Source organism: Pyrus communis, chromosome 10, assembly GCF_963583255.1.
Source record: "Pyrus communis chromosome 10, drPyrComm1.1, whole genome shotgun sequence".
NCBI classification, from domain to species: Eukaryota; Viridiplantae; Streptophyta; class Magnoliopsida; order Rosales; family Rosaceae; genus Pyrus; species Pyrus communis.
This window is the reverse complement of record NC_084812.1, coordinates 5,559,451-5,574,375: the sequence shown is the minus strand read 5'-3', so window position 1 is coordinate 5,574,375 and position 14,925 is coordinate 5,559,451. Positions and strand designations below refer to the sequence as shown.

The 14,925-nt window shown below is 34.4% G+C and overlaps 1 protein-coding gene across 1 annotated transcript; it reads right to left on the bottom strand.

The window, feature by feature from the left end:
• Positions 1 to 429: 429 nt before the first annotated feature.
• LOC137747209 (serine/threonine-protein kinase RIPK-like) lies at positions 430 to 2,850 on the bottom strand. Its single transcript, XM_068487273.1, has 5 exons — positions 2,174 to 2,850; positions 1,932 to 2,067; positions 1,578 to 1,714; positions 1,352 to 1,475; positions 430 to 1,252 (listed from the first exon to the last, which is right to left on the bottom strand). The coding sequence occupies exons 1-5, from the start codon at positions 2,558 to 2,560 to the stop codon at positions 648 to 650; spliced, it is 1,389 nt and encodes a 462-aa protein (XP_068343374.1). The 5' UTR covers positions 2,561 to 2,850; the 3' UTR covers positions 430 to 647.
• Between the last annotated feature and the right edge of the window lie 12,075 nt (positions 2,851 to 14,925).

Here is a 14,925-nt window from a genome sequence, read left to right as displayed (position 1 = left end):
TTTTTACAAAAGGAATGTGACAAATGCTAATCAATGTCACCAACAATTCTGATTCACACTGTTCATTTGTATTTAATCGTTTTGAAATTAATATATTCTAAGTGTGCTAAATCAATTGCGGATATGCGAGTAAGCTCATTCCGACCGTTTCTGTTTTGTGGGCTTCACAAATATAAATGACATCAATCGGTCCTTAATTGTATCATTTCCCTTCCCTCTACATTTATATGATAGTGATTTTCCACTTTATTATGAGTTTTGCTAATTAATCGAAAGCATGAACGGCTAGGATCAAAATCTAACTGTATAGCACACTTTTTGAATTAGGTGTTTTGGTTCATCAAAAAAAGAAACTCTATTAAATATACAATCAAAGAGAAGAAAAAGTTTCTGAATTTGAAAAAATTAATTCAAGAAAAACTAAAATGATTGGCCCAAAAAGTCAAGAAAATTAACATTTCCCCTCACAAGAGTTGTTGCACTTGAGTCTGCAGGTGCTGTACAGCATATGCAGCCAAAGGCAACTTTGAAAAATCCCTATTTACATTTTTAAAGTGTGAATGCAAGATATGATTTACATATGTATTTTAGTACTACCCTATGTTCCCTTGACTCTTTGGTGCAAAGGAGACTTGAAGCCATTATTTCTATGATTCTGTTGCAGCATATTTTTCTGACAAGTAATGTGGAGACTTTGGTGATCTGATTTGATCATGCTTGTCGTGATTGTGGTTGTTCTTCTGCTTCAATTCCTTCTCTGCATCACCATCTTTTACGTCTTTAATCGAATTATCGGATTCGGTTGGTGATCTTAGCTGATGATGCTTGTAGTTATGGTGGTTGTTATTTTTCTTCAATTCCTTCTGTGCATCACCATCTTTTACATCCTTGATCGAATTATCGGATTCAGATGGAACTGTGTACACGAATGCAAAGGGGACGTCTTCAAAATCCTTGAGTGGCTCTAAGGTCTTGACCACTTCGCTCATTTTTGGTCTTTGTTTCGCCCGGTGGCTGAGGCATTGGAAGGCCAATGCAGCGGCTTTTCTAGCCCCACGTTCGGAGTACTGGCCTTCGAGTCTCGGGTCCATGATCCGGCTGAGTTTCCGGGGTTCGTTTAACTTAGGCCTTGCCCACTCTACTAGGTTTTGCTCTCTGTGAGGTCTGTTTTTGTCCACAGATCTCCTTCCTGTTAGAAGCTCCAATAGTACAACTCCAAAGCTATACACATCACTCGCTGCTGTCAAATGACCTGAAAATTAACACGAGTATTAGAAACTAATCCAAAATTAACTTGACTAGGCCTTTAAGTTGCATTAGGTCGGACGGATTGGATTGGATTAATTAGTACCTGTCATGACGTATTCAGGAGCAGCATAGCCTTGTGTGCCCATAACTCTTGTGGAAACATGCGTGTCATCTCCTTCTGGACCGTCTTTTGCTAATCCGAAATCAGAGAGCTTGGGAGTACAATCCTGTAAACAAAAAGAATAGGAATATAAGCATTTAGTAAATTAGGATTAGCAATAAGGACTGGATTATTTAGTCCTGGAAGAAAAAAAGAGGGTAATACTTACAGAGTCCAACAAGATGTTTGAAGCTTTAAAATCACGATATATGACGGGTTTCTCTGCTCCATGGAGGAAGGCAAGGCCTTCTGCTGCTCCAAGCGCAATTTTCATTCTTGACGACCATGGAAGGGACATCGAATATCCTGCACAACGAGAAAATAGACATTAGGAATTGAAGGATGAATTTGTGTCTAGATGAGGCGATATTTTAAATTATTTTAATCATCAAAGTGGAGAGATTGGACTTGATATGCAAGCGGCATATAAATTGTCATGATGAACTGGCCTAACGCACATCTACTGAAGAAAGAAATTTAAAAGCTTCGAAACATGAAGAGTTTGTAGAGAAATTAAACATACTTCTGAATAGCTGGTTCTCTAAACTGCCTCTTGGCATGTACTCATAAACAAGAAGTCTGTGTGCATCTTCACAGCAATAGCCTATCAGCTTCACAAGGTGTGGATGTCTCAATTGCCCAAGAAAAATCACCTCAGTCTGCAGAAAAAAAAAAATTAAAAATTATTAAAAACAGAAGATTTATGGAAAAGCCAAGTGATTAAAATGAGAAAATGTCTCGAAATTTTCAAAAAAAGTTGCTCACCAGCCACTCCCTATGGCCCTGAGTGCCATCCAAGTCCAAGAGTTTCACCGCCACCGGCTGCGCTGCCAAACCAGGCCTAAGCTTGTCATCAATGAACCCTTTATGCACCGGCCCGAACCCGCCTTCTCCAAGAAAGTTGCTTTGCGAGAAGCTTTGTGTGATCACTTTCAGCTCCCCAAGCGTGAAGACATGAAGATTAGAGCCTGCAAGAGATATCGAAAGATCTTCCGACAGTGTCGTGCTTGGATTGCTCAGATCAGATGGTGAAATCCTTTGGGATGAGGTTTCTTTTGCCACCACTTTCTCGCTGCTCTTTTTTGGTGGAGCCTCAGTTTTGTAGCAGTTTGGCACAAAAGACCTCCACGTGACGACCTTCTTGACCACCATGTTTTACGAAAATGTTTCCGAAAACTAGAGCTCGAAACGCCTTCTTATTTCGCTTCCAAATGATTCCGGATCAATCCCAGATTTCTTCTTGTTTTGGTGAGGTTTTCTTCAGGGTTTTGGGAAGAATGAAAGAATTGGGTTAGAAAATGTGAGAGGAGAGAGATATGATTAAATGAACAAATGATATGGGAGACTTTAAAGGAGAAGAGAAGGCCTAATTTTCAAACAAAAAGAACCCAACTCTCCCCAAACCAAACAAACCATCAGACCCCTTTTGAATTTTTCCATGTTTTTTTGTCACATTCTTTGCATCACCCCATATATATATATATATATTTGAAGGTTTTAGGTATACTGTAATTATTTTTATAAAATGGGGTGATGAGTACTTAGTCCACATGGTTCTTAGACAAAAATGACACGGTTTTCCTCCTTGACCTTGACTTTTTGGCATGAGGGTAAAACGAATAGAAAAAGAGAAATAAACAGAAATTGGTTTTATGTGCTTTGGAAAGTTGGATTGGAAAGCACAATTAAGAACTTTTCTTAATGTTTTTATAATAACAAGTTTGTTTTCTGTCATTTGGCTGGATCATGAAGTGTAAAGCATTAGCTCCAAATTACCCTTATTATTACTTTTTTCTAATTAAATAATAAACCAGCTGAAGAAGAAAGGTCCTAATAGAACAAAAACAATCCAGCTATGATGTTGAAAAAATCCTCAAGAGAAACAAAGAAAATCCAGCTATTTCACACTAAGAGGTATGCAAATGGGATGGGGCTTCGTAGTAGTTGAGAGTAGACCAGGCAAACGGCTTTTGTTTTGTCGGGTGTTCGTGTCATATTTGTTATTTTAACGGACTATATCATGTCAAACTTATTATTTTAACGAGTTCTTAATAGGTGATTGGATAACAACCTAATTCGTTAAAGGTAGTTTTATGTCGGGTTAACAAGTCATGCAAGAAATTGACATGCCTAGTGTCTAGACCTGGCAAATGGGTCGTATTCATGTTTCTTTCGTGTCATACCCGTTATCTTATTGGATTCTTAATGAGTAACTCGATAAGGACCTGACTCGTTAACGAATTCTTAACTGACCTGATAACAACCCGACTCGTTTACGAATTAACTCAAAACTTGTTAGTTTCATATCATTTTGTGTTAGATTAATGAGTTATGCAAGAAATTTCCAAGCCTAATTAAGAGGTTTTAGGGTGAAAAAAAAGGTTGCTGGACTTGCAATACATTTTAGCTTCTAGAACGTTGGCCCCAAGACAATGCATTATCCCCAAAAGACCATGCTCACCAACTACGCGTCATCATAGAGTACAAAGGTGGAGAGCATGCTTAAATTAGGTTAATTAACGGACAATGTGTCTGTCTTTATGCATTAAAGTTCCAATATCTATTAAGTAAAATTTTTAATATAATTATACATTATTAGACCGAGTGGTATTATAATCAACCCATATTGTAAAAGATATTTTGTATGGTTCATGCATTTTATAACAAGTTTATCAATAAGTAATAGCGTTGTCAACTCACGATCAAATTGAATAAGAAAGAGTCTCCATCTCAGTATATCAGAATGTTAGGATTCTCTGTTTATATTCCTAAGTTGACTTATCGATTTTTTTTTTTAATTTCAAAAGTGGGTCCCCATGTGGGGTGGTTGAGGTTATCATTATGCTAATGATAAATTTAATGTTTAATCTTTATTTTAAAGGAAAACTAATGGAAAATATTTGAAAATTTTGAGTTTTAATAATAAGGATAAAATAAAAGGTAAAGTGAATAGTACCATGATTGACTTTTTAGTATAAAAATGTGGTTTTTTGTTAAAATAAACAATACCGTAGAATTTTCTTTAAAACTCTTTTATTTTAAAACGAGTGTTTCAAACAGATTAGTAGGGAGTGTTTCAAGCAGTCGTTTCTTTCTGCTCCCAAATATTAGAAGGTCAATGGGCATTGTTGTCATTTGGGAGCAGAAAGAAACGACTGCTTCATTTACCTTCTAATATTGTCACTAGAAACTTGCGAAGCAAGAATATTTGAAAATTCAAATGACGACTTAATTTACTTTAAGGGAGTTTTGGTAAATAAAAAGATTAATTTCTTTTGACTTTACTCAGTAAATTGGAAAAAGAAACGTGTAGGAATGTAATGTAATATGCATTCAATAATATATATAAAAACTGACGATCGAAGTTGGGGGAACATTCATTTAAACTACATTTGTAAATCACATGCTGTGACGATTGATGGTTCGATTTTTTTCGTAAATTTTAAATCATTAAAGAAAACATTCAGCTATCAACCGTCGTATCGTGTAATCTACAAAATACGGTCCAAAAACATAATCTTCTTAGCATTGTCCAAAAGTGAATGTTAATAATATTGCATGAAAAACACGAAAGACACAACTTTTATACAAATTTTCATTTTCAATAAGTCATTTCATAAATTTTCCCTCTTCAAAAAAGTTGTTTTGAATTGAGCACAATTTATAATTTTGTTATTTTAATTTTTTACATCGTGTAGTATTGCATGATAAGCATGATGATTAAGGATACAATCTAGCTGAGTAAAAGTTGGAAAAAGAAACGCGTAGGAATGTAATTTAAATTGAATTCAATAAATATATAAAAACTGACGATCGATGTTAAAGGGACCATTCATTTAAACTACACTTGTAAATCACATGCTATGACGATTGATGACTGGATTTCTTTCTTAAAATTTTAAATCATTAAATAAAACATTCAGCTATCAACCGTCCTATCATGTAATTTACAAAATACGGTCTAATAACATAGTCTTCTTAGCATTGTCCAAAAGTGAATGTTAATAATATTGCATGAAAAACACGAAAGACACAACTTTTATACAAATTTTCATTTTCAATAAGTCATTTTGTAAATTTTCCCTCTTCAAAAAAGTTGTTTTAAATTGAACACAATTTATAATTTTTGTTATTTTTATTTTTTACATCGTGTAGTATTACATGATAAACATGATGATTAAGGATACAATCTAGCTGAGTAAAAGTTGGAAAAAGAAATGCGTAGGAATGTAATTTAAATTGAATTAAAAATATATATATATAAACTGACAACCAATGTTAGAGGGACCATTCATTTAAATTACATTTGTAAATCACATGCTATGACGATTGATGGTTGGATTTCTTTCTTAAAATTTTAAATCATTAAAGAAAACATTAAGCTATCAACCATCGTATCATGTAATCTACAAAATACGGTCTAAAAATATAGTCTTCTTAGCATTGTCCAAAAGTGAATGTTAATAATATTGCATGAAAAACACGAAAGACACAAATTTTAAACAAATTTTCATTTTCAATAAGTCATTTCATAAATTTTCCCTCTTCAAAAAAGTTGTTTTGCATTGAACACAATTTATAATTTTGGTATTTTTATTTTTTACATCATGTAGTATTGCATGATAAACATGATGATTAAGGATACAATCTAGCTGAGTAGAAGTTGGAAAAAGAAACGCGTAGGAATTTAATTTAAATTGAATTCAATAAATATATAAAAATTGACGACCGATGTTAAAGGGACCATTCATTTAAACTACATTTGTAAATCACATGCTAGGACGAAATTGATAGTTAGATTTCTTTCTTAAAATTTTAAATCATTAAAGAAAACATTAAGCTACCAACCGTCGTATTATGTAATCTACAAAATACGGTCTAAAAATGTAGTCTTCTTAGCATTTTCCAAAAGTGAATGTTAATAATATTGCATGAAAAACACGAAACAAATTTTCATTTTCAATAAGTCATTTCATAAAATTTCCCTCCTCAAAAAAGTTGTTTTGAATTGAACACAATTTATAATTTTGTTAATTTTATTTTTTATATCGTGTAGAATTGCTTGATAAACATGATGATTAAGGATATAATCTTGCTGCAGCTAGCATTTAACAACTATAAGCCAATAAAATTAATTTAATTAACCCTTTGTGGTATTCTATCAGACGTCGGGGCAGCAAGCTAATGAGGAAATTAACCTAACTTATTTGCCCTAGCCCTCCTAGCCAGGCAATGATCAAACTGTCCCTCTCAAGTCTCAAGTGATCACTGCTTTATCAAACTTCATGATAAATTAATATCCACTTGGGCACTACTTTATCATCCCTTATTATCTTAGTAATCTTAATCACTTATCCTTTTGTTAAGTAAGACCGTGAAGGGGTGCGCAACGGGTGAAAATGATGTGCATTACTAATTTTCCTTTATAATCTCATATTCTGAGGAAATTAATTGGTTAAAAATTGTATTGATGAATTAATCAAATCAATGAAAACGATATTAAGATGCTAGAGAAATGCTAAAGAAATGCTAAAGAGACCTTTTGAACGATCTTATGTTTTTTGACATAATGTTTAATTAATAATGTTGCCCTGGAAATTAGCTTTAAATTATGAGGTGTCAGAGAATCCTGCTTTAAGGAGAGATTTTTCAGTGTACCTAGAACATGGATGGTATGGCCATGTCATTATATAATCGAAACCCCGTATTCCAGATGCATTGAAAAATCTATTCACTAAAAAAAGGTCTCCTCAACATTTCTCTAAGGTACTGTTTGAAAAGTGTCCATTCATATTTTGGTAAGAGTATTGTTTTAGTAACAAACACTAAATAGAATGCATCCACACACGCATGACACAAAACAATGAATATCACGTGAGTAAATGAAAATCTATTGTTTCATGCATGGTAATCTTTCAAATATGTAAAAAAATTAGAATGGATCAATATTCAATCTAACTACAACTAAACCGACCTTCTCTATGGACATGGAACTTTACCAAACCACCAAACACAAATCAAACTTCTTGAAAGCGTACGCGGTTATGTAATACATCTTTGACTTCAGATCAACTTTCTTCTAAGATATTCCTTCATGTAGACAAATAAACGGGCCGTGTATGATCATAAAAAATGAAAAAAAAGAAAAGGAAATACTCAATTTGTATGAATAATAAATACGGTGTTATAATAAGGTTGTACTATAATCGTCGCAGTTTGCAATTCAAAGTTACATAATAAGAAATAGATTATAGTTAATAATACAAAATGACATTGTTATGACTTATGTAATATCGTCATATACACGGTCGTAGTTGTTATGCGTATATATACATGCATAGATTTATATAGATGTGATATCACAACGGCTCTGCGGAGTTAGTGACACTAGTAGAAAAACATGTTTGCGCGACGGAATCTTGCGCGACGCAGCAAATTTCGTCGCGCAAAGTAGTTTTGCGCGACACAAAACACAAAACGTCGCGCAAAAGGCCTTTGCGCGACTGTTCTTTGCGCGACGTTAGACTGCGTCGCGCAAAACAGCTTTGCGCGACGTACAAGTTTCTACGTCGCGCAAAACATCTTTGCGCGACGAAATCTAACGTCGCGCAAAGAATTGTTGCGCAAAGGCCTTTTGCGCAACACACAAACGTTGCGCAAGATCTTGGCGCCAAACAAAAAATACTTTACCATTTTTTTTCCAACTTTGCACGACGTACGTGCACTTGCGTCGTGCATAGTCCTTTATTTATTTATTTTTTTTTTTTTTTTGGGGGTTTTTTCTTGCATTGCCTTTTTCTCTTGTGGTACCCACTTGTGTAAATATTTTAAATTGATGATGGAATTCGTTCATTGTATTCATATAGAGTTAAAGAGTGTAACTGTAAAAAATCATCAAAACTAGAGTTAAAATAACCATTAAATCGTTATTTTTCATTTATAACCGTCGAAAAGTTTTGTCCCGTTACTTGAACTCTGAATGTTTGTTTTTTTGCGATTTTTGGCGTATGTGATCTCAAAATATAAACAAAGAAGTTTGATGGTTGGATCGTTGACACTAATTTTGTACAATGCGTTTCTCATCAAAATCAATAGTATATGTATTTACTAAGTACATTTTCATTTATTTATTTTGTACTCATACGCAACAAGGTTAAAAAAAAGAAAGAAAAAAAAAGTTTGACCGACGTAGGTATAACTATGTCGCGCAAAGTTTTTTTTTTTTTTTTTTGGTGAGGGGGTTCTTGGATCGTTGTATATACAAACAAGTTTGACAGTTGGATTGTTGAAACTAATTTCTTACAATGCGTTTCCCATCAAAATCAATGGTATATGTATTTACTAAGTACATTTTCATTTATTTATTTTGTACTCATAAGCAAAAGGGGCAAAAAAAAAAAAAACAAAAAAAAAAGACTTTGCGCGACGTAGGTACAACTGCGTTGCGCAAAGCGTTTTGCGCGACGTAGAGGCACCTTCGTTGCGCAAAGTTTTTTTTTTTTGGGGGGTTTTTTCTTGCATTGCCTTTTTCTTTTGTGGTATCCACTTATGTAAATGTTTTAAATTGATAATCGAATTAGTTCATTGTATTTATATAGGGTTAAAGAGTGTAGCTGTAAAAAATCATCAAAATCAGAGTTAAAATAACCGTTAAATCGTGATTTTTCATTTATAACTGTCGAACAGTTTTGTCCAGTTACTTCATCATTGAATGTTTTTTTTTTTTTCGCAATTTTTTGCTGATACGATCTCGAAGCTATACAAACAAGTTTAACGGTTGCATCGTTGAAACTAATTTCATACAATGAATTTTCCCATCAAAATCAATGGTATATGTATTTACTAAGTACATTTTCATTTATTTATTTTGTACTCATAAGCAACAAAAAAAAAAAAAAAAAAAACACTTTGCGCGACGCAATGGTGCCTATGTTGCGTAAAGTCTTTTTTTTTTTGGAGTTCTTGCATTGCCTTTTTCTTTGTGGTATCCACTTGTGTAAATGTTTTAAATTGACAATCGAATTAGTTCATTGTATTCATATAGGGTTAAAGAGTGTAGCTGTAAAAAATCATCAAAATCGGAGTTAAAATAACCGTTAAATCGTGATTTTTCATTTATAGCCGTCGAAAAGGTTTGTCCTGTTACTTGATCTTTGCATGTTTGTTTTTTGTGATTTTTGGCATACACGATCTCGAAGCATATACAAACAAGTTTGACGGTTAGATTGTTGAAACTAGTTTCGTACAATGCGTATCTCAGCAAAACATTAGATTCACTAACAATTGGAGTTTATTTATACTTTCATTAAGTATAACACAAGATTTTGTGGTATCCACTTTTGTAAATATTTTAAATTGACGATCGAATTAGTTCATTGTATTCATATAGGATCAAGGAGTGTAGCTTTAAAAAATCATCAAAATCGGAGTTAAAATAACCGTTAAATCGTGATTTTTCATTTATAGCCGTCGAAAAGGTTTGTCCCGTTACTTGATCTTTGCATGTTTGTTTTGTGCAATTTTTTGCGTATGTGATCTTGAAGCATATGCAAACAAGTTTGACGGTTGGATCATTGAAACTAGTTTCGTACAATGTGTATCCGATCAAAACATTATATTCACTAACACTTGGAGTTTATTTATACTTTCATTAAGTATAACATAAGATTTTGTAGTATTCACTTGTGTAAATATTTTAAATTTATCGAATTAGTTTATTGTATTCATATAGGATCAAGGAGTGTAGCTGTAAAAAAATCATCAAAATCGGAGTTAAAATAACCATTAAATCATGATTTTTCATTTATAACCGTCGAAAAGGTTTGTCCCGTTACTTGATCTCTGCATGTTTGTTTTTTGTGATTTTTGGTGTATGCGATCTCGATGCATATACAAACAAGTTTGACGGTTGGATCGTTGAAACTAGTTTCGTATAATGCGTATCCCATCAAAACATTAGATTCACTAACACTTGGAGTTTATTTATACTTTCATTAAGTATAACATAAGATTTTATGGTATCCACTTGTGTAAATATTTTAAATTGGCAATCGAATTAGTTTATTGTATTCATATAGGATCAAAGAGTGTAGCTGTAAAAAATCATCAAAATCGAAGTTAAAATAACCGTTAAATCGTGCTTTTTCGTTTATAACCGTCGAAAAGTTTTGTCCCGTTACTTGATCTCTGCATGTTTGTTTTTTGCGATTTTTGGTGTATGCGATCTCGAAGTATATACAAACAAGTTTGACGGTTGGATCTTTGAAACTAGTTTCGTACAATGCGTTTCCCATCAAGTTCAATGGTATATATATTTACTAAGTGGATTTTAATTTATTTATTTTGTACTTATAGCACTTAAGAAATTGAATGATATATATGTAAAAAAAAATTATTGTGGGTTTTTGTTAGAAAAATATATTATTGTGGGGCTTACTAAAAAAAAATTGAATTTGAAAAGAAGAAAGTCACATTTTTAGTAATTTTTATAATAATTTAAAAAAAAAATACTTTGCGCGACGCCTTAATGTGGTCGTCGCGCAAAACAACTTTGCGCGACGTCAAATTATACACCTACGTCGGGCCAGTTGTGATAATTTTGGCGGTGCAATAGTAAAAAATAGGCGGTTTTTTTCAATTTTCCAAATTTGGACAAAATCTTGAACCCTCCTCCCTCTTTCTTTCCCATGAACCCAGAATCTAGACAAAGTTACGAGGCACTGAGCTTATACCTTCTATTCGACGCCAACCTTGGCAGTACAATTTCAAGGCTTGAAGGAACTTCTGATGCTCCTCCTCTAAATCTTGAACCCTCCCTCTTTCTTTCCCCTTAGACCCCAAATCTCCCTCTCACTCATATCTTCCTCTCTTTTTCCCGTGAACCCTAAAATCAAGGTAAGGGTTTCTGATTTTGGAGGTTGGTTCTGATTCGATAGGGTTTCGGATTTGTGAAGGTTTGATGTTATGTAGGTCTGTTGATTTTGTTCAGTTGATAGGGTTTGAGGTTCTGATTTGATAGGGTTTAGGATTTGTGAGCATTTGTGAGGGTAGGAATCCCAGCACCAACTCGAAAGAAATGAGTTTGACTTGCAGGTACGACCTCTAGCCCATCACTAACTCTACACTCCTCCATATCTCTTCTCTCTTCTCTGTTTCTGTATCTGTATTCTCTAATCTTTTATTTTAAATTCATACATACAGATGTATAATACAAGTCCTCTACTTCTCACTGGAACCGCAATCCATATTTAGCACAGTAGAGATTCCCACTTTTCTAATCCCAATCCCCTAAAACCCTATTCAGGAAACCCCATCTTCTCATACCATAAATATTCCATTTCATATTTCCAGAACTGGGTTTTAGCTATTTAATGATCTCTGTGGTGGGTTTTCTCGAAGAACCTTAAAAGCATGAATCCTTAGTATGTCCTCCCTATTACAAAATTTCACTACATGGGTTTTGTTCAGTCCTAGTTTTCCACATATGGGATTTGAATCCTTTGATCCATATTGGAAGTTCATGCACTTTGAGCTTTAATACATGTAATATTCTGATACTTGATTCATCCATTTAATTCCTACTTAACTGTTGATGTTATAGTAAAGAATGTTTCTTTGTTTAATTTATTAGTAGAAATTGAAAATTGATATCATAATCCGCTTGAAAACCTTGAACTTTGGGCATCTTAGTTCCCTGTTTTGTTGGTTAAGTTGATATCTGGATATATTTTCTGTCAATTTGGTCTGAAATTCAACTATATTTTAGAACCCAGGTGATTTTTCACCCAAATATAGTGTTCAATTTCGATTTTGCATTTATAATTTGCTTTAATCTATACCCAAATGTGTAGCTGTTGAACTGTGCCAACCCAACGCAGTAATTGTTTGCTTAGTTTCAATGTTATAATGGTTTGCTTACTAGTTTTTCGTGATTTTGCATCGAATTCTTGATATTTGCTTACATTGCTTCATAGGCGTCCATGTCAATCTGCTGTGGGATTCCTATCTATGTTTTGCAGTTGCAACATGGTTGAACAATGGATTGGATTCGAACTTCTGCAGAAAGCGCTTTCTGTATTTAACTTTTCCAAAGCCGGCAACAACTGAACTAAACTTCTGCACCCAATTTGTCTGTTGGAAAGAACAAGTTGCGATTGTTTAGAGAAATCTGGATATCATTTTGCTTTCTTGATTTGGATATGATTTGGGGTCTGTTGAATTTGCTCTATGAATGTTTAAATTTTCTCTAACATCATCAAATTCTCATTTTAATTGCAAAACAAATAAGCTTTTGGCACTAACAAAGATACGAACAGAACAAAACAAATAAGCTTTTGGCACAATTTTTTTTCTTCTACACTCTTTTAATTGCAATCAACTAGCTCTATATATTTCTAATTCAGGCAGAAGTCTGCATTTGCTTGAACTGAATTTTTTTATTCCAATTTTGGCATGCTTTTAACCAAGTCAAGTGCATTTCTTTTGCATATTACATGTGTAGCTTGTCGTATACTCTCTCTCTCTCTCTCTCTCTCTCTCTCTCTCTCCATATATATATATATATATATATATATATATATATATATATATATATTCTATTCTGAGAGCTTTATGCACGCCTTTTTTGAATTATGTTGACCCTGCCTATTGAAATAATGTTTCCTCGTTTTCCATTTACCATGGCTTTGGCTTATTATCTTGATTTGTCTGATTTGTTGTCTGTTTGAACCTTTCACTTAATGTTATGACATTACTCTGCTTTTCATACAGGCTAGAAATTTTCGTTTCCCTTGTGGCCTTGTATATGTGACAGAACCAGGGTACGTTCTCTTGATCTTGTGCAATATGTTTTGCTTCCTGTTATTACTGAAATAAAAGAACTATGGCCTACGGGATGATGGTGTCAGCTTTTTCTTTCTTTTCTATTTTTTTTTTTTGAGAAAAAAAATAACAATTTATTAAAACAATAACATGAATTACAAAATATGGATAAGAAATCCACCATCTAGCAAAACTAGCTAAGACCTTTCAAGTAGATCTATATGAGAGAGAGAATAAATTTGAGAATAATTTTTTCTGATGATACCAATAATTCCATCCTAGTTGTGATAAGAACATTGCTCTTAGTTTTGATTTTAAGAGTGTTTTAATTCAGATATTTATTGAAGGGTGAATTTGAAAAGTATTATAGGTCATGTGTCTCTCTCTTTATAGGTCTTATTTCGTTTTTGAACTGCACCTATTGACAAAATTTGATCTGCATTTTCTATTTACATGCTGATGTGCAACACTCTTGTCATATTGAAATGCCTCAACAGCTTTGATTGAGTTGGATTATTGTTGTCCATGCTTGGCAAATGCACCACCAGCATATACACCCACTTACAGCATTGACACCATAATGAGTTTATTGTTAAGTAGTTTGCATTTGAGAATTATGTCGTCCTCTTTCTGTCATGGGAAAACAGTTTTGAAATGGATATGAATAGGTTTCTCATGATTTTGGGCCATCCCATTTCTTTTTGCCTATCATTTTTTTCTAATGGACCAAGTGGGTGGTGCATGTATTGACGCATGGACTCTCCGTATGGTCAGATTCGTGAAACGGGTGCCTCTTCTTCCAGATCAAACGCAGAGGTAGATGCATTGAAGGAGGAAGTGACAACCCTAAAGGCCCAGGGCGAGCAAATGAAGGAGCAGCTGAGGGCCCAGGGCGAGGAGATGAGGTCATATGCCGGGGCGTGGAGAGACCTTGTACAAGCCATACAGATGTCCGGCCTTCAAATCTCACTACCAGCACTTCATCTTGGTCCATCTTCGACCTCAGAGCCACCTCGCCCTGCTGATACCTAGTAGCTTGATGTATTAAACCTAGTTCACTTTTAGTTTTTTCTTTTTTGTTCGGATCTTGTATGTACATTTTCATATATTTTATAATTAAATACTTTTGCTTGGTTAATTAATTATTCTTTCGAATTTAATTACAATATTTATCAAAAATTAAAAAAAAAAAAAAAAAAGTTTGACCAAAACTACTCCCCACTTTGCACGACCAATCACTTTGCACGACGCATGGCTTCGTCGCGCAAACCCACTTTGCGTGACTCATGCGTACGTCGCGCAAAGTGGGTTTGCGCGACGACCACCTAAGTGCGTCGCGCAAACCCACTTTGCGCGACGCAGTCCGTAGTCGCGCAAAGTGGGTTTGCATGACGCACTCCGTTGGTCGCGCAAACCCACTTTGCGCGACGCACGCCGTGGCCGTCGTGCAAACCCGCTTTGCGCGACGCACGCCCCGTGGGCCGTCGCGCAAACGCTAGCGTCTCAGACTTTGCTCGACGATTAACGCGCGACGAAGGTTGCGTCGCGCAAACCCTTAGGCAACGATTTTTTACTTTGCGCGACGAAAGTACCTACGTCGCGCAAAGTGTTGTTTTTACTAGTGTGATAATCGTAAACATCTGTGCTCGGTTCAACCACCTGAGACTTTTGGCTAATATCATTGGAAACTATATATG